General features: G+C 39.8%; 1 protein-coding gene across 1 annotated transcript in view; it reads right to left on the bottom strand.

The window, feature by feature from the left end:
- The window catches only part of ENPEP (glutamyl aminopeptidase), a 32,588-nt gene that overhangs the window by 2,158 nt on the left and 9,905 nt on the right, over window positions 1-20,525 (bottom strand). Inside the window, exons 4-17 of the mRNA XM_058025144.1 lie at window positions 18,875-18,995; window positions 16,590-16,744; window positions 15,849-15,962; window positions 14,115-14,249; window positions 9,993-10,058; window positions 8,526-8,591; window positions 6,545-6,696; window positions 5,282-5,361; window positions 3,509-3,630; window positions 3,336-3,391; window positions 2,363-2,513; window positions 1,531-1,604; window positions 1,328-1,429; window positions 1,046-1,216 (exon numbers count right to left, since the gene is read on the bottom strand). Of these exons, the coding sequence (XP_057881127.1) occupies window positions 1,046-1,216; window positions 1,328-1,429; window positions 1,531-1,604; window positions 2,363-2,513; window positions 3,336-3,391; window positions 3,509-3,630; window positions 5,282-5,361; window positions 6,545-6,696; window positions 8,526-8,591; window positions 9,993-10,058; window positions 14,115-14,249; window positions 15,849-15,962; window positions 16,590-16,744; window positions 18,875-18,995 (1,565 nt within the window). The remainder of the gene's footprint in view (window positions 1-1,045; window positions 1,217-1,327; window positions 1,430-1,530; window positions 1,605-2,362; window positions 2,514-3,335; window positions 3,392-3,508; window positions 3,631-5,281; window positions 5,362-6,544; window positions 6,697-8,525; window positions 8,592-9,992; window positions 10,059-14,114; window positions 14,250-15,848; window positions 15,963-16,589; window positions 16,745-18,874; window positions 18,996-20,525) is intronic.

The following is a 20,525-nucleotide window of genomic DNA, read 5'->3' as shown; positions in this document are numbered from 1 at the left end:
TGTTTTAATCATGTCAGCCATTAGCTATTTAATGGCTTTAGATCGAGGCTGTTGCGGTCACAAGAATTTAGAAATGCAGCTGCTTCCTACTGTTATTTCAATTACTCTAAATCTTTTATTTACTCCTTCTGAATCTTTTTGAATCTCCTATACTTCTGTGTTTCACCTCCTTTAAACTTGGGACTCTTTCAAGCAGAGGCTGCTCCATGTTATGGTATTTAGGTAGGGCTCTGGTACAGTGGTGAATGGCCCTGGTGTAGATGTTTGCTTGCATGAGTGCTATGCTGCGTGATACAGCAACATGCAAAGTTATCAGATAAGCCTAAAGTAGCCAATGTGCCTATGCAGGGCGACAGCCTGGTGAGATTCTTGCCAAGTCAGACAGTCTGCTGGATGATTCTGGGGCAGTATCCAGACTCCTCATCATTGCCATGGCAGCATGAATTCAACATTTTTGGTTCTAGCTTGAGCACTTTTGCGCAGCACCTCAGGGTGCATTGCAAGTTCAGGTGGATGCCTTCATAGCACTGTTAATAACAATTGCTCAAGGCTGTTTGCCTAATTTTAGCTAGTTAGAAAGTAGACATCTAGGCTAAGCAAACTGGAGCTAATAGAGGGTGACTGACAACACCCAAAAGCAATTATTTCCATTGATTTTAAGCTCCTTTCCTGGTCTGGGATAAGCAGTGCTTTGTAGGTCTGGCCTCTCTTCACTGATTAAAGAGGAAATGGATGACTAATTTACTCCCGGTAATTAACTATTAAGCAACTAAAGTTGCACACACTGTTGGAAGAGCTGAAGGTTGTTGATTGTGTGCAGCAACTACCATGTCTTCAATATCTTTCAACTAAAAGAACAAGGGTTTTTCCCTGCCATAGTACAATCTCAGAGGGGCATGTTAGATAACTGGTCTTGAAAATGTATTGCATTCCTCATGCTGTAATCTGACCAAAATGACAGAACAGAAGAGAGGAAGAGGGGAAAGAACAAACAGCAAACAGTTGCTTCTGTAAGAAAAGAGAAATCTGTGTGCATTTAAATCACCTGTCCAAAAGGGTGATGTTCCTCACTGATGCCAGGCCGTATAGCAACTTTTCTTTTTCTTGGGCTAATGAAGTTTCTTGGTATTTGTCGAACATGTAATTCCATGATGTCTCATTGCCTGAGTTCTGCATCCCATAGCGATATACTATAAGTCGGAGATTTGCAGGAATACTAAAATAAAGAAACAGTACTTAAATATTCTTCCCCCTTTCCTACTTGAGATCAGTGGTACCCAGTCACATGCTGTGTTCTTCACAAACCACAAAAGATGTGAGCACTCACGTTTCTCCTTGTAACCACCTATTGAAAAGCTGAGAAGCACTGTTCAAAGATTCTGAGTCATTCATACTGCAGGCAAAGTCTAGAACAGATGCACGAAGAAGCCTTGGAAAGAGAGAGAGAGAGAGAGAGAGTGAGAGAGCTATTTTCCTACTGCTAACTAATGCATCAATAACATAAGAAGGAAAAACTAAAGATTGTCCCACCTCTGCAAATGGTCTCCAGAATCCTCCCAGCCCAGTTCTTCCACAGTTGGTTTTACCAGATTGCTAAAATATTGCTGAAGTAGAAAAAGAGTGTTGGTTACATGTGTAGATTTCTTTAAATTATAATATATTTAATTTCATAGTTTGTTCTCCTTCATTTTTTTCAGAACTATCATCTCTTGAATAAAAAGTAACATGAACAGGCACACACACAATCTTTCCAGATCCCCACAGCATGCCAAGTCTGAATGCTTGCAATACTGATGTGCAGACAGGACAAAGCCAACCTGCTGCTCTCTAGCCTTGTCTGTGTTCCCAGATGAAGGCTGGGGTACAGCAAGGACACACTGCCACAACTGCTTTCCAGAGATGATAGTTCAGGACATACCTACTTTAGTGATCACTAAATCATGTTCAGTATTTTAGGTCAACTAACAAACCTACTCACTGCCACATAGAGATATAGCCATCCTTTGTGCTGAGGACAGGTGTTTGAGATTTTGCTGCCCTATACATACTTCTTTATTGAATTGCAGGACAGCCTTGACAAATAAATACCTGTAACATGCCTTATGGTGACAGATTATAAGAATAATTAGGCATAATGTCTTTTCTCCAAGTGCATGGTCCTGAATGCAGAATCCAGGTAATTCAGATACCACTATGAAGCAGTGTTTAGAGGGTTTTTTTTAAGAGAACAATAATGAAAAGTAAATGTAATAGTTCAGCAACAGTGAAAATCACTTGAACTTCATTATTATTCTTGTGAGAGATTCTGAATTATCAGATTCAGTGGTCCCAAGCTGGGTTGGCTTTTATTTTGCTTCATCACCTGAAACAGGGGATAGAGAGTTTGATCATCTTCGAGCATGTTTGCAAGGTAAGTTACAGCTGATATAGCTCTATTCCAAGGCAAATAATCTCTTTCCTTTCCTAGGTATTTTGTGAGTTCCAGGGGAACAGTGTAACTCACAAGTCCAGGTCTGTGGAAGGAGAAAACATAACTTCTGTTATTTTAATGAATTTGAAGATCTTGCTTCTCCAAAGATAGTAGATTTACTATTTACTTTAGAAGGCCTGAAATAGTAAAGTTTGTGAGGGAGAAAGTTGTCTGGAATGTAACTTGGAAGGTGTTTTCCCAAAGAGATAACCAAGGATCACTGTTGATCAATGCCTAACTGTAGGAGTTGTGCCATTATGAGAAGACTGCTAGCATTGTGCAGCAGCCCAGTGTACCTAGAAGTAGGCAGCCTTTAACTGACTGACATTAATATAACAAAAAAAAGAAAGGAATTGCTGGTTGGTGACATCCCGAAAAGCTGAGGAGACTTAGAGCCTGTTACAGATTGCTTAAAATTTATCTGTGTCAGCATGGTTGGGTTCAAGATCTAGAAGTTTCCAATCAAGTTTCTAAGCAAACTACTAGCTGAGGTGGTAGCTACTCAATGCCTTGTATGCATTGTAGGCACATCTCTGCTTTTCTGGATACCTAACCTCTTCTGGAGTGCTTCCATTATTGTTAATTATATGGAGAAAACCCCCATTCTAAGACCTGTGCAACTGAAGGCTGCTTTTTTCTTGCCATGGTACTGAAAGGGAGCATTTCTTGTGATTGCAACGGTAATGCAAGTTGTAATTCATACTGAAATGCCCCCCCTTGCACCCACAAGATAAAGCAACAAAGAATTAAAGCTCATACCAAAGTCAGAAAATTTCTTTCAACCACCTGGGTTGCCTGAATCCTAATTATTAGGCAACAGAAAGTGAAACATTTGTGTTGAAATCTCTGCAGAGAATTAGTTTACCTCGCTAAAGAAAAAGCGTCATCCAAAATCCCTGCGCGATCAGCAGGTGAAAACATCTGTATGAAAAGAGGAAAAGAGGGATCAAGAATATACAGACTGTTTGCAGAAAAACCCCAGCCTTACAGACCTCTTATAAGAGACCCACCAGACAAGTTAGACATTACAACACTCACTATGTGGTTTTGAAGCAGAAGAAAGCTGGCCCAGTTTTGACTATCATAATTCACCCGGAAGAATCCAATGTGGTCTGGATTAACATTCACAAAAGTATCAGTAGAAGATGGTATTTGAATTCCTACAAAGTAAACAGGAATCAGTTTGTGCGCCTTATATGATGCAGATCTCACTGGAGATTCCTTGACTCCAAACATTTTATTTGGTTTTAATGGATATCAAAATAAGGTCCAACCCTTAATTTAATTTATTTATTTATTTACTTCTAAATGGCTCTCAGTAAAGATGAGTTATTACAGATTTTGATGAATGCCAGCACTTGTCTTACACAAATGAATTGCAGTAATTATTTGGGGTAGCTACTTTGTTAAATTTGAAATGGAGGTCATTCTGAGTAGGATGAGGATGGTGAGATTTAGTGTTGTTGTAAGAAGTAAAAAATTGCAAAGAAGCAGTTCTTGCAAATATATATTTTTAAACATTTTTCATCCTTGTGTGTACTATTAAAGTTCTCATATTTTATCCTTCATTAGTTTCGTTTTCCAGTTTGTTTCAACTAAATTTAACTTTTCTTTCCTTACTCTTCTTTGATTCTATTTTTGTAGCTGTTGATAAAAGATTTACAAAATAGGCTGAGACTTCATGCAAGCACTCATGTTTAGGGATTTTCCCATTTAAAATGAATACTTGAAAATTTTTCTTTCTCAGAAGCTTGGCCTGGTCCAGTTGATGATGCTACTTATGAAAATTTTTCTATTTCATATTGAAAACAATGGTCTTGAATCTCTGTTTTGAGGGTGTCTGTAGTTAAAAGCATGTTTCTGTTTGGATGTTACATACAAAGTATTTCTAAAAAGATTTTTCCCTACAGTTGCTGTTTGCCCTGCAAGACAGAAATTTTGTGAATGTAGAAGTAAGCACCTAATCAAGACTTTGCATGATTTGTGAAGTTAATAGCCCCTTGCAGCCCTCAGATCGTGTGGAAATCAGAGAAAGAAAATGTCTTTGTTTTAACTTCTGACTTGTATCATAACGTAAGATATTTTTTGTTTGTTTTTGCGTGGATACTAAAAGCAACCATTTAAAAAAACCGCCACCCCAGAACAAAAGACAAATCGCATTTTAAGAAAGCAACAAACAAGCACAAGAAAAGATAAGCCAATTGTAATATTTTTGGCATTCAATGGGATGTAATTTAAAATCTGAAAAAATCTGAAAAAAGTAATTTTTCCCCACAATTTTGTCCACTGGAGGTGTAGTAGAAGAAATTCAAATTTGACTGCATACTAGAACAATGATCAAAATGAACCCCGTAGGAATTTTCTCAGTTCGGAAATCAGCATAAGAAAAGGTGATTAATCATTTGTAGTTCTTTTTCTTTAATTGAACTCAAGTTGCCAGTTTACCATGGCACGAAAGCATTCACCAGCCTCCCACTTCTCCTCTTTTCTTGGACTGGACAATGGCCATATCTAAGCCAAATTGATTTTAGTGCATTATAATTAAAAGTATGCATAGATGTTTCCTTGAATAGGACTGTATTTAAGATGCTTAAGCACTATACTGAAACTGAGTCTAAACTGACATCATGTTTGTACAGGGGAAATAGTAATCTTATCACTGAAATTACTAGTGACTGGAATAACCAAGCTGTGTGCTACCTCCTGGACCTGAAAACTGCAAAGTATAAAAGTTCATTCTGTACTCTGTTTTTTATAAATTATATGGAAAACTTTCATCCATTCATTATCCTTAAAAGAGAATACATTTACCTGTAGAATCTGATGCATTGTAGAAAGTATAATTTGATGTATCACCACGCTTAAATTTGACTGGTATATTCCATTTGTAACTGAAATTATTTAATGGGAAAGAAAGTCAAATTACATTTGAAGCCAAATAGTAAAAAAAGCCCCTCCAATATGTCTTTGTTTCTTTGTTTAATGCTTACATCTTGTTTTTTGAAGCTGACTTGTGCTTATGAACATATACATACTAAATAATGTCAGGCAATATTCTAGCAGGATACAAAGTGATTGGTTTAGTAAAAGATGATTTTATGTTAATAACTGGTGTCAAGGTTGATGTTGATGTGTCTAGGGCTTTGCACAGACACTAGTTAATCTTTGCAATGCTGACTTGAAATAAATGGTTAAGTATTACAGAAGTTTTTTTGCAGATGGAAAAAAGGAAAGAGTTTAAGCATCTACTGTGATACAGTTAACAGGGCTTCTTGCCTTTTCCAGCCTATTTTTCTTCTCCAAGACAATCCTAATTCCTTCATTAAAAAACACTTACCTCTTGCTCCTCAGCTCCTTTATATCTTTATTGGGTAGGTGCAGTTTCCTCACTCCAGGGCATGCCCAGGACAAAGATGAGAAATTTGGGCAGGAATGGAGCCACAGCACAGCCTGACCAAGACTGTGACCAGGCAACCAGGGATGTGGGACAGCAGAGCATGCTGCAAGTGTAACGTCAGCCACCTGCGTAGGGCTGCTAAAATGATCAAGCTCTTTTGAGCAGTCAGCTGCTCTTCCATATTAGTATATTATACTTTATCCCAGAGAGATTTCTCCTTGGTGACAAATGCTATGGGAAATATATGTAATCTTTATAACCCTAGGTTAAGTAAATGGTCACTAACTTCCAGAAAATAAAAAAAATTAAGGTTATGGTATCTTCTCCTACCTCCAGGAAGAAAGATTTAATATTTTTTGTCTTCTAAACAAAATATCTTAGCAGATTTATACACTTCTGGTTTTACTTGTTCTTTTATGGAGCTTACTATGATGGAATTTAGACAGGTATTGTGTTTCCCAAGAGAAAACCCATATAGGTTTTTGGAGTTTTGTTTGTTTATTTGTGCGTGGTTTTTTGTTGTTGTTGTCATTGGGGTTTTTTTGTTTATTTTTTGTTCATTTGGTTTTTTTTGTTTTGCTTTGGTTTTTTAAACTTATTTTTATAAATGTATTTAATGATGTATATTTTACTTAGTTTCTACCTGGTATGAATCAACATGTGCAGTAGGAACTTACCCAAGATCAGAAGGAGGATGAGAAGCATTTGCACTGGGATCCAAAAGAAAACGTTTCTGTGTGAATACTGAATTAGCTCCCATCTCCAAAACAGGATAGCCCATCTGCCTAGTCCAGGTGTCCATGACTTCCTTCACAGGTTTATTACTTGCCTGTGAATGATGGAAGAAGGTTGTAGTGAAAATGGAAATTCAGTCCTAAGAGGAAAGAAAGTATCTCTGGTATTAAGAAAAAGAAAAGCAGAAAGGGGCAGAGGAAAGAGCATGTTCAGGACAAAAAAAATCCTCAATTAAATCCTTTTATGGTGCCTGTCACTGAAGAAAGAAATTATTTGGAAACTTGAACACCCACAGAAGAAATGAGAAATGTGTAGGCAGGAGACTAGCAGTAGCATGGATAAGAAATACTGAGGAACATTTGAGGCCCCTTGCATTCTCAAAGATCTCTCAATTTTTTTCTGACAGAAAAACTGAACAAGACAGAAAGGACACAGTGGGATTTTTAAAGGCAGAAGCCTCCTTGCAGTGTGTCCTGTTTAAAATGTGAAGAAAGAGCCAGTATTAACCACCAGCAGATGCATCAATGTAAAATTTGATTCATTCTGTGAACCCTGAACATCTGTCCTGGGAACTGGAGCTGAAGAAAGCTGTCACTACCTCCCGAGGATGCCACCTGTGAGAGAAGTGAGCTAGACTCACTTCTAGTGACTTTCTCCAGATGAGGAAGATGATGTGAAGATGCAAAGCACTAGAGAGAGAAAGCAGGAAGTTCTGCTGAGTAGGAAGAAGTCTGGGACCAAGGAGAAGACTGGAACTAAAAAGAAAAGCACAATTTAGTCTGTGTGCATGTCCACAGGTTTGGAAGAAAAGGAAAAAGTACCAGGGAAGAACCTGGCAGTATGCCAGCATAATGGGGGCTAATGAGATAGATGGAAAAAATAGTCCAGCCTCAAGGAACAGGAAAGATCAGAAAATGGTGGCACAGATGATGACCCAACTGGGACTCACAAGCTAGAGAGGGATATAAGCACCAAAATTACTCGTGAATTGATGCTACTGATAGCTTTCCAACACCTGAATCTGGAGAGAGAAAAGAGACAGTATGGGGTGCATGATGGTGGATGAGAGGTGTTTCACACATGAAATGAGTTTAAGTTGCAGGGGGAATATTTCAGCAGCAGGGTGTTTGTTAGCAAGGCCTACTTTCTGGGTTCTTACTCCACTCCCACAGCCTTATGAGAAAGGAAAGGAAAGGAGAAGGAACGGAGAAGGAAAGGAAAGGAAAGGAAAGGAAAGGAAAGGAAAGGAAAGGAAAGGAAAGGAAAGGAAAGGAAAGGAAAGGAAAGGAAAGGAAAGGAAAGGAAAGGAAAGGAAAGGAAAGGAAAGGAAAGGAAAGGAAAGGAAAGGAAAGGAAAGGAAAGGAAAGGAAAGGAAAGGAAAGGAAAGGAAAGGAAAGGAAAGGAAAGGAAAGGAAAGGAAAGGAAAGGAAAGGAAAGGAAAGGAAAGGAAAGGAAAGGAAAGGAAAGGAAAGGAAAGGAAAGGAAAAGGAAAGGAAAGGAAAGGAAAGGAAAGGAAAGGAAAGGAAAGGAAAGGAAAGAAGGAAGGAAGGAAGGAAGGAAGGAAGGAAGGAAGGAAGGAAGGAAGGAAGGAAGGAAGGAAGGAAGGAAGGAAGGAAGGAAGGAAGGAAGGAAGGAAGGAAGGAAGGAAAAGAAAGGAAAAGAAAGAAAGGAAAGAAAGAAAGAAAGAAAGAAAGAAAGAAAGAAAGAAAGAAAGAAAGAAAGAAAGAAAGAAAGAAAGAAAGAAAGAAAGAAAGAAAGAAAGAAAGAAAGAAAGAAAGAAAGAAAGAAAGAAAGAGGGAGGCTGCCTAGCATGTGATCTCATTGACAGAAGAGCTACAGAATATTAAAACTTTGAGAAACTGAAATCAGTGGATAAGATACGAAACATTTATCAGCAAGGGTTTGGGTGGATGCAAAACACACCTCTTCCAGAGCTTCCCAGAATTGTTCTGTCTTGGCATTCTGGAAAGGGTATTTCTTCAAATATGCCTAGAGAGAGATGGAAGACCATGAAAATACTACCAGTGTTTCTTGTTTGCCTATGAAAACAATACACATATTCAGTTGTACAGGGATACAAAGAGTACTTCTCAGTTGCACAGAGTATCCACACATGGGAGGTAGTACTGTCAGTGGGAGATCAAATGGATCAGTATTCAGCTGATGAAATTCCTTTGCTGTCCAGTGCATCCCATAACACCAAAAGTCAGCGTTTTCCAGAGTGACTTGTTAGTAGGAAATAAATTTGTATTTGAAGATTTTTTTGGGTTTTGTTTAAATGGACACCACTATACCCTACTGCAAATTTCTGACTACTATAAGAGGCTGTTTAGCAGAAGGAAGATATTTAATGAGATTTCACTACCTGTGGACTCAGAGTGGAAGCAGGAAACTCTAGTCACCTCCCCGTTTTGATCAAAACGATTGTTACACGGAGTAATGGTGTTCAGCAAAGAGTTTGCAATGCCTAAACCTTATTTCCATCCTGTGTCTTCCCTGGCTGCTCGGCGGGTGTTTTCCTACCCTGCCACCTGCTCCCGGTGGTGTTCAGTCAGTAGATGGTGCTGTTTGTTTCGCTGTTGGCCGCAGCTGCCTACCTTAGGGTTCCTGAAGGCTCTGAGCAGAAGGAAAGGGTTAGGCTCTTGGAGACAAGGCGGCTGTATTTTCCCATCTTGGGTAACTGTTCTGATTGAGTAAGTGAAAGGGGGAATACAGGAAAATACAACAATCTTGTAGCAGCCCATAAACGTGCTCTTCATGAGAGAGGGAAGTAAGAACAAATGTGGTAAGCCTGCACTGGTAACGCTTTTACCAATGTCTGTTCAGAATAAAGGACAGACAAGCTTTCTCCTTCTGGGGTGGCTCCTTTCTGCCATTTTGTTATTTTGTAGCACCACGCTTTTCCTCCACAAGAAAGGACTATGAACTGTGCAATGTATCTCTTTTCTTCTCCCTATTACCTTCACTTTTTAGGGCTGGGTGTCCCTGCATCAGGGCACGGATGAGCTGATGCCTCTAAGAGTGTCCCTACACGTCAGCCTTGTGTGGGTTGGAGGATCCTGGCCATAGGAAGCCACAGACACACTTTACAGCAGAATGAGGGGATCCCAGTTGACAACAGGATAGCTGTGGGGTAGAGGAGGTTTTTCCACTTAAAGCTGTCAGGAATTTAGGTCCTGTCTGGCTATCAAATCTTTATGCAGTTCACATTCCTGCTTCTGTGGGAGCATGGAACTTCTTCCCCTCTATGTTGTCCACTCAGGATTGAAATCCACTATGTACTTTTGCTACCAATACCAGGATCTCTGATATTCATGTTTTGAATAATGGCTTTGCTACTGTCACGTAAAGATGGGCTGTGTGTCTGGCAGGTTTTGCTGCCACCTTTACCTGACAGCCTTTCTGGAAGAGCTCTGGTGTAATCCAGTCTTGAATCATTCTGAGGATTGATGCACCCTGAGGACAAAGGGAAAGGGGAGAAGGTCAATCCATACTGCTCTAACATGATTTTCATTCATCTAAAAGGCAACATGTGAATGAGTATTTTGCGAGGCAAAAATAGAAATCATCCATCAGAGTAAGGAAGTGTTTTTTCTACTTCCTTTGTTTGATAGCATGCCTACCTGGTGGAGCTTAAATCTGGATGTGAGAATCAGTCTTTTGTTGTGATCAGACACTTGTTCCTATGTTCAGCTCCCGAGCCCTGCTGCTGCAGCTTACTATCCTGCCTCTCTACCAGTTTGTGTGAGTAGGGCTCCCTGTTTTGTGTAGAACATTTCAGGGGTGAGGGCAGCTGGCGACTCCCCCTGTCAGGGGAACAGCCTGAGAGAGGCAGTGACTTCAGATGAACACAAAACAGGAAGGGAACTCTAAAAATTCTGCAAGTCTGGGGCTTTACAGGTGTGGGTATGCCATCTGAAGATAAGGAATGAGATTTGCTGAGGACTAGTGTAAAAGCTCTGGCCTCTGAAGCAGGGTAGAATTGGAATCAGAGGAGTTACTAATTGGGCGTCACCGTCACAGAAAATAACCCAAACAATTAGGACCTTGAAAGAAGAAAGAAACAAAAGGAAGACAGGAGAGAGAAGTAGAAGAGCCATGTGGAACAAAGAACAGAGTGCACACAAGATGATGAAGAAAAAAAAAGGAGTGCAAATTCCATCTAAGATGCAAAATACAATTTTAGGATTAGCATGTTTTCATTTTCTGAGCTAAATCAAGGGCCAGTTGAGAGCCTAATGCTATGAATAGTTTAAAAATCCAGTCGTCCCATGAAAATAATAGTATTATCTGAATTCTCAGTAAAACCTGTTTCCTCTATTTATGTGTCTGAGAATAATGACTAGAGGAGTCATGGTAGAGGGACTGTTTGAACAGATATGCCTCAAACTGCTTTCCAGGCTATTGTTGGAGAGTCAAGGTGATCAGCAGATGACTGTTTTCTGATACAGAAATCTGATGTGTGTGCCATGGAATATGCTTAAAATATTCCAATTCAGTAACATTTAGAACAGATATCCATTAGTGATAATCCTAAAGCTGCTTAATGATCAATGGTGATCATAAGGCCACGAGTATGCACTAGGGGACCTCAGTTCCTCAGCTTAGTCTCTCAGCCACTTCTTATCTGATATCACCACTCAGAAACCATCCCCTCCCATTTATATTAAAAGCCAAAGTATAAATACACACTTATACATGATTTGATAACAGTGGAGACTTCTTTTGCTTTAAAATGTAAAGTGTTGTATTTAAAATGTAATGTAAGTCACTTGCACCTTCTACTATTATTTTTCAGTCTCTTCTCCACTCTTGTCATTCCTCTGTAGTCCATGGTGAAGTGTTTGAGAAAAACTCATCCTAACAAAAATCACTGATTATAGGAACACCAGCATTTTAATAACTTCCCTTTCTTACAACTATTTGGGGAGGCTCAGCAAGTGACCTTAATTTAACTAGCTGACATTCTCTGATGGGTGGTATAGGGGGGAGTCTTTTATCAACACCCACATAATTTCATAGTAATTGCCAAGCACGTGGCAAGATTTGTTTGTGGCAGAAATGTGGAAGATTAATCCTAAACTTCTGTAGCTGGGAAGTTCCAAAAATACGAGGGTCCAAGAGCAAATTTCTAACAGAACTTATTTAAGACAAAAAGGTCACTGATACTTTAATAAAACCTTTCAAAATGAGAGAGAGGATTAAACTGGGAAAGAGATGAGATACAAATACTTTTAAAAACAGATTAAAACAATTATGTACATTAATTGCTTACTCACCAGCTCTACTCTAGTAGAGCTTTCCTAGGCATATAATGCCCTATCAATCCCACAGCAGTTAGAGGATCTCATACAGAATACACTGCAATGACTCCATAGACCCTTAGGCAATTCATTAGGGTTTTAGGATTGGATAAGCTCTCGGGTTGTTCTGGTAAGACTAACAGAGAGCATTTCAAATGATGCTTTATTTGTTTAGCGATGAATATTATCATGAGAAGATGGTTTTTAAAAGAAAAATACAAAAGAGAAGCCAAAACAAAGTCAAAAAGAAACAAGCTAATTTTGTCACGCATTTATATATAAATGCCAACAGTAATTTGAGCTAAATCTACGCAAAGACTTTCTCTTTCAAGCCAAATTATAACCCAAGCCAAATTATATCCCAAGCAAACTGTTCCCAAACAATGCACAAGTCCTCAAGTGTTTTTGCTTAAAAAAAAGAGTTCATGTTGTAATTATCTAGGCACAACGAGATGAGTAAAAGCTACGATTTTTTTTTCTCCATTGTTTTTACAGACCCTGCAAAAGTATGTATCTTACTTAGCTCACCACTAAAATAGATTTTGATCCAGAGTATTTGATTTAGCTCTGTATATTTCGTGACTTTTGTTAGTTTGATTTAAAAACTGTTACACAATGCAGGTTTTTACATGGTTTATGGTTTGACTGTGAGGCATTTATGATGCAATAAATATTGGTTGTATTGTTGGATAGGGGATTTAACAATTGAAAACAGAAAATTGATGGAAATGGATGGATCAAGTCTAGCTAATAAAAGTAGTATCTATAGTTACAGACTGTAGCACACCTGAAGCTAAAGTCAATGCAATATATACTGTATGTTTAGCTGATAATGGGAGCTTGGAGGGAAAGCAACAAGCAGTGTTTAATAATGTTGGATTTTGTGTGTTCTGTGGAAGTGTGTTACGGCATCAGAGAGGGAACACTGACAGGGTCATATAAGAAACTGCCAATAAAATATGGTGTATCAGGTTCAGAAGCAGCATGGGAGATGGCTGGTTGAGGAGAAGAGTGACAGGAGTGTTTTCTTTGGGCTTGTCTCTTGATGCCCTGCAGAAAACAACTGGAGGGAACAGTGTTGTTGGGGCCCTTGAGTCGAGACTTACCTGGTTAGATATGGGGGGGCACCTGCTTTGTTCCAAGTCTAAGGCTTGTCTGAGGACTAAGTGGCTTTGGCTACATCTGCTATGGAGAGAAAGAAGATGGCCTCAGCCCCCTAAGCTGGGTCTTCAAAGTGATGATCCTCAGCATGGCTGCTGGTGTCCCTCAAGCTCTGGACTTCACAGCACTGATCTCCAGCCTGCCGCCCTCCACAGCAAGTACTACCAGAGACCTTGGGCTCCCAAAAACCTCTGTGTACCCTGGTAACAACAGTGGTTGGATGACTCCAGCATTCCAGTGTCTCTGCTCAGGCAGAGGTATCCTTCCAGCTAGCTCCTTAGGGAGTCTTTATGGGCACAGGTCCTCACTGCCACACGCTGGGATGGGATGAGCAAAAATCTTATCAAATGCTTAATGGAGTGTCTGCTACCACTTCCTGGGCTACTGGACTATTGTACTCCAGTGTGCTCCTGAGCTCCACAACTTTCAGTGAAATGTGGAGCTGACTTATCTCCCAATTTAAGCCCATGCCAGTAGAGGCTGATGTAGCCCATCTTTTTGGGTGGCTGGAATACTGTGAGCAACTTGAGATAAAAAGTCACTTTCCTGTTTTCACTGCTTGGTTCCCTGCCTTGCTTCCTCAAAACAGAAGTTATGAGGGCCTGCAGGTGTGATGGAGAAGCGACAGAAAGGATACATCTGGCCTTGGACATCTGCCCTTGCCTCCTCTACCCACATGAGCCTTGGCATAACTGGGCTGCATCCGCACAAGGAGATGGGAGAGGGGTGTGGTTAGTACCTTGTTTAGTTTAATTTTAAACCCAGCACTCTAGTGGCAGAGGCCGGTGACACCGTGCTTTGCCTGCATCACTGCATGCTGTGAGCAGGCCTGCATGGTGCACAGTGGCTGACCAGGCTCTGCTGCTCTGCTCCTCTCACAGCTGCCTTTAACTGCATCGTCACTGACTGCAGCTGGGAACGTCCCAGAACAAAGATCTGCACAGACACAGCTCAAGTGACTTGGGAGTCCTGATTATGAGCCTGACTTTTATCTCCTCTCCTTTGCCCCTTCCTTTGCATCCAAAGTCACAACAGAAGGATGTCCTACCTTACTGTAGGATATCCCGTCAAACACAGAGGTGATTTCAGCTGGAGATGACACATTGGCTACAATTGGGTGCGAAGAGAGCAAAGAGTCATCCATCAGTACAGGAAGCACATCGTCAATTAAAACCTGTTCAGGCTGAGAAAAAGAAGACATTAGAATGGAAACAAAGGCAGGAGCATATCCCTACTTCCCAAATAAGTAGTTTGAATTTCAACTTCTCTAGGCAATTTAAAATAGAATGAAATTTCATGCCTCTAAAGAAGGACTTGCAAACTCTTGCTTTACATCTGAGAGGGGAGGGATACAATTTCTCCTTAGAGAAATTGCCTTTTTCAGATCCTGTTTTCCTGTGTGTATCATAACACAGACACACCCATCCCACCTCCCTTGCCACCAGCAGGGCAAAAAGAGTAGCCTGTGTTACCAATTTCAGAAGTGTGACAATATTTACAAAGCATTATGGTCTCCTCTTGCAAAAGAGGAGCTGGGTAGGAAGGGAGGGAGGGAAGAAGGAGGCAGGGTTCCCCATCCCAAGGCTTAAATGTTTTTTAAATTTATTTGAATTTTTAAAAAAAGATTAAGTAGCCAGCAGTTAAAATCCCCTTATTTCCTAATCAATATTGACCAAAAAAAAGACTAAAATTCAATTTAGATTTCCTCTTCTAATACTCACTAGGATAGTATTGAAATGTTTTAGATTAACATAATATCTAGATAAAAAAAAGACTTTTTATTTTAAATTCAGTAATTAGATCTTTTCTTGCATAGTTAGGACCATAGACCTTCTACTTTAAAATGTAAAAATGACCCAGGGAATGACTTTGTTCTTAGCCTCTCTGCAGGGAGAAAGGCAGGTAAAGCAGCAAGTAGGCACTGCCTGCTTCTAAAGTCACTAGGCTCAGGAGATAGCAGATTTTAACAGGTTCAACCTATGCAAAACCTACTCTGCTCCCTTCCACTGGCATGTTGTGTATGTCTTAGCACACAGAACCTCATTACACCTCGACAGCTGAGGAAAATATGTGTGTTCTGTGCCATCACATCTGTTTGGGAGGGAGGAAGAAAGGAGCAAGAAAACTCCCTTTATTCACAGACTATTCACATGCCTATTTAAGGTCAACTTTGCAACACCCTTAAAGCGTCTGGAGCTGACACAGTTAGCACATTGACTATCCACTGTCACTGCCTATTTTTGCACTGTACAGAACAGAGATTGTCTGAGTTGGAGCATTTGAAAGGACACTTAAAATGCTGGCAGGAGCTGAATGGGAGTCCACTATTTTCCTTGATAATAGCTCAAGCTGTGGAGACAGGCCCAGGTTCCCAACCCTTACCAGATCACATAGCAATCCTAAGTCCCATGAAGAGAGTACAGCCAGGAAAATCTGCATCTTTCAGAGTTAGACCTTTAAGCAGCCCTGCAAAACTGTTAAGGCCCTGTCCAGAACCCACCTAGGTGTTATTTGCCATAATAACTGAACCGAATTGACTCACTGGTTAAAAAAGAATGACTCTTCCCTGCAGACTGAAGCTTCACAAAGTGTACTTTGACTAGCTTCAGATCATAACATAGGTAGGTGAAAAACGTAGACCAACTTTTTCTTCATGTTGCACCACACTATGTTAGTTTTCCATAAATATACTTTAAGTCTTCATCATCCTTGTCTAAATTTTACTCCCTTCCAAAATGTTCCTCCCAGCCCCGCCAACCCTCTACAAGGCAGAAATAATTACCATTTTCCAATCTGGTTCTGTTGCATTTACTCCCAGGAACTCAAAATAACTGGCAAATCCTTCATTTAGCCACAAGTCATCCCACCAGTCCATGGTCACAATATTTCCAAACCACTACAATTATAAACATAAAGATGTAGGTTTAGATAAATAGTACATGTACATTTCAGTATCTCCATCTGCATACAGAACATTTATTTGCTTACTTTTCTTCCTGCTGCCAGATGAAAACTATCATAATTCTGGGGTTTGAATAGGAATGAAGGCCTTGCCTTGTGTTAAAACATCACTTTTATTATAAAATTACATATTACTAGGGAGAGTGCTAATGATTCATGTGCCACTGAAAATATTTTTAGTTTCTTCCTCTTGATTTGATGATTTCTGCTTTTAAGGATATGTTTTCAGACAGCCTCCACAGTGTATAACTGTTCTTGTTTGCCTGTCCAAAAGAGACATCTGCACAGGTAAATTAGTTTCTCTAAGACATTTTAGACAGATTTTCAAAAACTGGCTGACAGTCTGGGCTCAAGCATCTAACTTCCTGAGAAAAATTCCAAGGCAGTAGTCATGGTATTTTAAAGCTCTAACAGGGATCTGTTATAACATGATATTTTGCAATCAGATTTTGAGCACATGTAGAAGAACCTGAGATGAAGTTAATGACAGTATTTTCAAGATTAAAATGTTGTGACTATATATTTGAAACACTGTAAAAGTGACTCATGTCCTAAAATATACCTGATGAACGAGCTCATGGGCTATCACAGCAGCTACTCTCTGCTTGTTGGATGTGGCTGACTCCGCAGGATCATACAGCAGGTTTGTTTCTCGGTATGTGATCAGCCCCCAGTTCTCCATAGCACCCGTCCCAAAATCTGGAATAGCTATTTTATCTGTGTTAAAAGAAAGAGAAAACAATTACCACTGTATCCTTTAAATCAATTAGCTTTTCCTCTCTGTGTGTATTTACAGCCTGTTTTGCTTACCATTTGTGATTCTGGCTTACTACTGTGGACTGCAGGCTAGATCTGTGTTCAAGAAGAGAACTGGCCTAAAGCAAGTGCCCTGGATCTACTGAGATTAAGAGGTAAGATCAGTTGCAGTTGCTGAGGATCTGTCCTGGAAGGTGATGCTATGGCATCTCCTGGGAATGTGCATATCATACATTACTTAGTTTTGGCTCTAGAAATTAATACTACTGTCTGGGGATGTGCTGTAGGCAGTAAACCTCCCGAAACTATTTGTAGAATAATGAGGCATGACATTGTTTGTCACACTGTTGTATTAAAAATATTTGACACGTTAACTGAAGTAAATCCCCCATGCAGTGAACAACATCTGCTTCTACGCCTGGCAATTTGTGGGGGTCACTCATTTATGGTCAGTAATCAATACTGGTTTAAATGAGAATTGCAGACTCAACTGAACTAGCATTTTCTTCTTCAAATAATGACCACAGGCTTTCTATGTGGGTTAGTGAAAAAGTACATGATGGATTTAAAACTGAATAGAATGAAAATCCCTCACCCCACTCCAACAGAAGATAGGAATTACTTATTTTAAATTAAACAACTTGATTACAGAATCAAGCTGATAGTTTGGCAAGGGCTTCAATGACAGTCAAAAGGACTATACAAGGAGAAAGATAATGACAGAAGCCATAAATCAATGTGAAATACAATATTTAAATAAATCATTATGCAGAAACATATCTGATTCATCAGGTTTGAACTGGATAACTTATAATAATGAAGGAACAACATGGCAAGTCAAGGTTAGGAATCCAACAAATAGACATTCTGGGTAAAACAGTATAGAATCTACAAAAGTATCTATCCTGTGACACTGCTAACCAGAAGATACCAGTCCATCCTGTCACACAGAAAGGCCTTTGTCCAGATGCTGCCATGGCAAAGTCGTCAGTCTTTCATGACAGTGAAAGTTTGAATATAAAGCACAGGTGAGATATAGTACCTATTATTACTGGGGACCAGTTATGTGAAAGAACAACATATTGTACTGGTTTCCCTAATTCAGTTGTCATTGAAATGCAAACATATTGACAGTAAACTCAGGTGCTGTTTTGAAAGGAGGAGGTAAATGTCTTTTGTTAAAGTAACATAGGTTAGCATGATAGGTACAGGTACAAATAGCCAATAAAAGGTTTGCACAGCATTATTAATTGTCTTCAAAGTTTTGGGGACTCCCCCTCCATATTGTCTTGACTTGTTTGCAACTAGTATTTTTCCATCCTTTTAAGTTCATGAACTAACTGAATTACATCTTTGAAGGTCTTAGTAGGAAGAATTTCCAAAACACTGATTGCATTCCTAGCTTGATTATTGTGCATGTTAAACTGCGTGAATCAGATGCAGACTCCAAATATCTCAAGCTAAAGGATGCTCACTAACTTCTCTTTGCTTATTTTGTAACCATGGGCAAAATTTGAGAGCGTGCCTGCTCTTATTTAGCCCCAGATCTTTATTTAGCCCAGCAGTAGAAACTACAAATTAGATGCTGGACTACATTCATCTTTCTAAGACATGGATACACACCCACTTTGCACTCAGGTTAATAAATAATATGACATACTCTCTGGCAGTTTACATCTTCACTTATCTCACTGCTGACTTTTGTCCAGAAGTTCATATGGAAGTGGTACATATTTTTCTGAAACTTCTGGCTCTGTTTTAACTCATGATTGTCCTTTGCTGATGACACCAATGCTTGCCTTGATTTTCCACAAGATGCTTTAAAATAAACATGCCAGCACCAGTTTTCAGTTCAGTAAACTGAACTGTGAGAACTGGCAATGAAACAGTGATTGAGGCCAACTCATCCATCATGACATTTAGAAACATCTTGAACTACATTGGTACAGTTTTAAAAGATCCTGACAAAATACCAGCAGTTAGCAACCAAATGCTTTCATGCTGTTTTCTACCAAAGCACAGAGATCTGTAGGAGCAACATAATCATGACACTGAACTAACGAAATAAAAAATATAAATGTTCATAGTTACCCAGTTTTGGAAGAGAGTAGCTCAAATTAAAGTACTCTTCAAAGAAGTCGAATACAGTTTTTGTTACATTTGCTGCATATTCTGCTGTGTGTATTTGCTGTGGCTGGGCGTAAACTCTCAGCTGTAAAATACAGAGAGACAATTAGAAAAGTTTTCAGTTAAGAGGAATCAGGTGTCTAACACTGAAAAGGCATTGAGCATACATATCAAAAACACTGCAGGTTTTCTCTGAGACTGGTCTGAACATTGAATTCTGTTCCCTAACACATTTATTCAACAAAGGTTTTCAAGTGTGTACCAAGCCAACATGTGCACATTTTCCACTGTCTGTCTGAATTTTAAAACTGGCAAGACCCATGTCCAGAAGCTCACAGTGGCCAAGCTTCAAGCAGGGCCTGGTTACATACCAGATCCTACATCTCCACAGGCTGGTGTTCCTAGGAGGAAACCTGGGCAAGCACAGTCAAAGTGGATCCACTTGTTCTGAGCAGTTCACTGATCTTGACTGGTCCCATCAGATCAATCTTCAGGAGCACATCTCTATTGAAATGTGTCAGAAGCCCATAGCACCTTATTTTATTCACCTTCTTTGTACCTTTCCTATGTACTGTCATCATGGTTTCCTCTTGTCCTTGCATATCTGAAGACCTCAACCCACTGACGACCATGCATTTACTAGATCTGTGACCAGACATGCTGTCCCATGCAGGTTGAGTGGCTGTTTGAGAAGGACATTGGGCCACACAGCCACAGCTTTTGTGCCTTCTGGGCTGCTGCACCCCAGGAAATCATAAACAAAAATCAGTTCTCTCTTTTATGACCAGGGAGTCTGGGAAAACTGGCATGTTTGGTAGCCCTGGCATGTTTGGTGTGATGAGTGACCATTTCTGTGCTCCTCCTGTATACACGAATGCAAAAAATGATGTGTTGAATATTGAACTTTCTATCCCTGAAACCTGGTGCCTGGTACCCCTTTGGCTATGGCTGTCAAGGAGTAGGAAACAAGCTCTGGAGAACTAGAATCTTTATGGCACCAATACCCATTATGAGGAGGCTTGTAACTGGAAAAAACCTTTTGAGAAGTTATCTTCACATTGTGAAGGCAAAGTTTGAGTTCAGAATTACAGGAGCCTTTTGGGGATCTTTCCCTCAATCTCTCTGTCCCAAAGCCTGTTGGAGCTGTATGTAGTCTGTTCTCTTCCCCACCCCTGAAGATCTCCAGTGTGGATGAGATATTTCTATATGCAGTGAAGTTTCTGGTTTTAGGAAAACTGATCTATCTCATTTTGCCAGCTCCATGACTCTTATGAATGGGACACATTCATCTGCTGCGCTGGTGTGGCTTGTTTACTCCTTCAGCGCTGTCTTACAGCCAGGGGTTTAGGGGCCAAGCTGAGCAAAGGAGCTGGTCTATTTCAGGAACTCTTCTGGAGCCTGAAAACACATTGATTTCAATACTATAAATTACACTTCCTCCAATGAGAGGGGAGGATGGGAAAGTGTTCAGAAATAAAGCTGGAACAAAAACAAAAGAAAACAAAAAACCCCCAAAAAAACTAGAAAAAACCCCCAAACAAAACTAAAACAAAACAAAACAAAAAAAAAAGCTTATGAAATTCAATCAGGAATACATTCCAGCCAGGGGATTTCC

The sequence above is a fragment of the Melospiza georgiana genome, chromosome 5, assembly GCF_028018845.1.
Source record: "Melospiza georgiana isolate bMelGeo1 chromosome 5, bMelGeo1.pri, whole genome shotgun sequence".
In the NCBI taxonomy this organism is placed as follows: domain Eukaryota; kingdom Metazoa; phylum Chordata; class Aves; order Passeriformes; family Passerellidae; genus Melospiza; species Melospiza georgiana.
The sequence above is the reverse complement of the archived record's forward strand: the minus strand, read 5'-3'. Positions and strand labels throughout refer to the sequence as shown.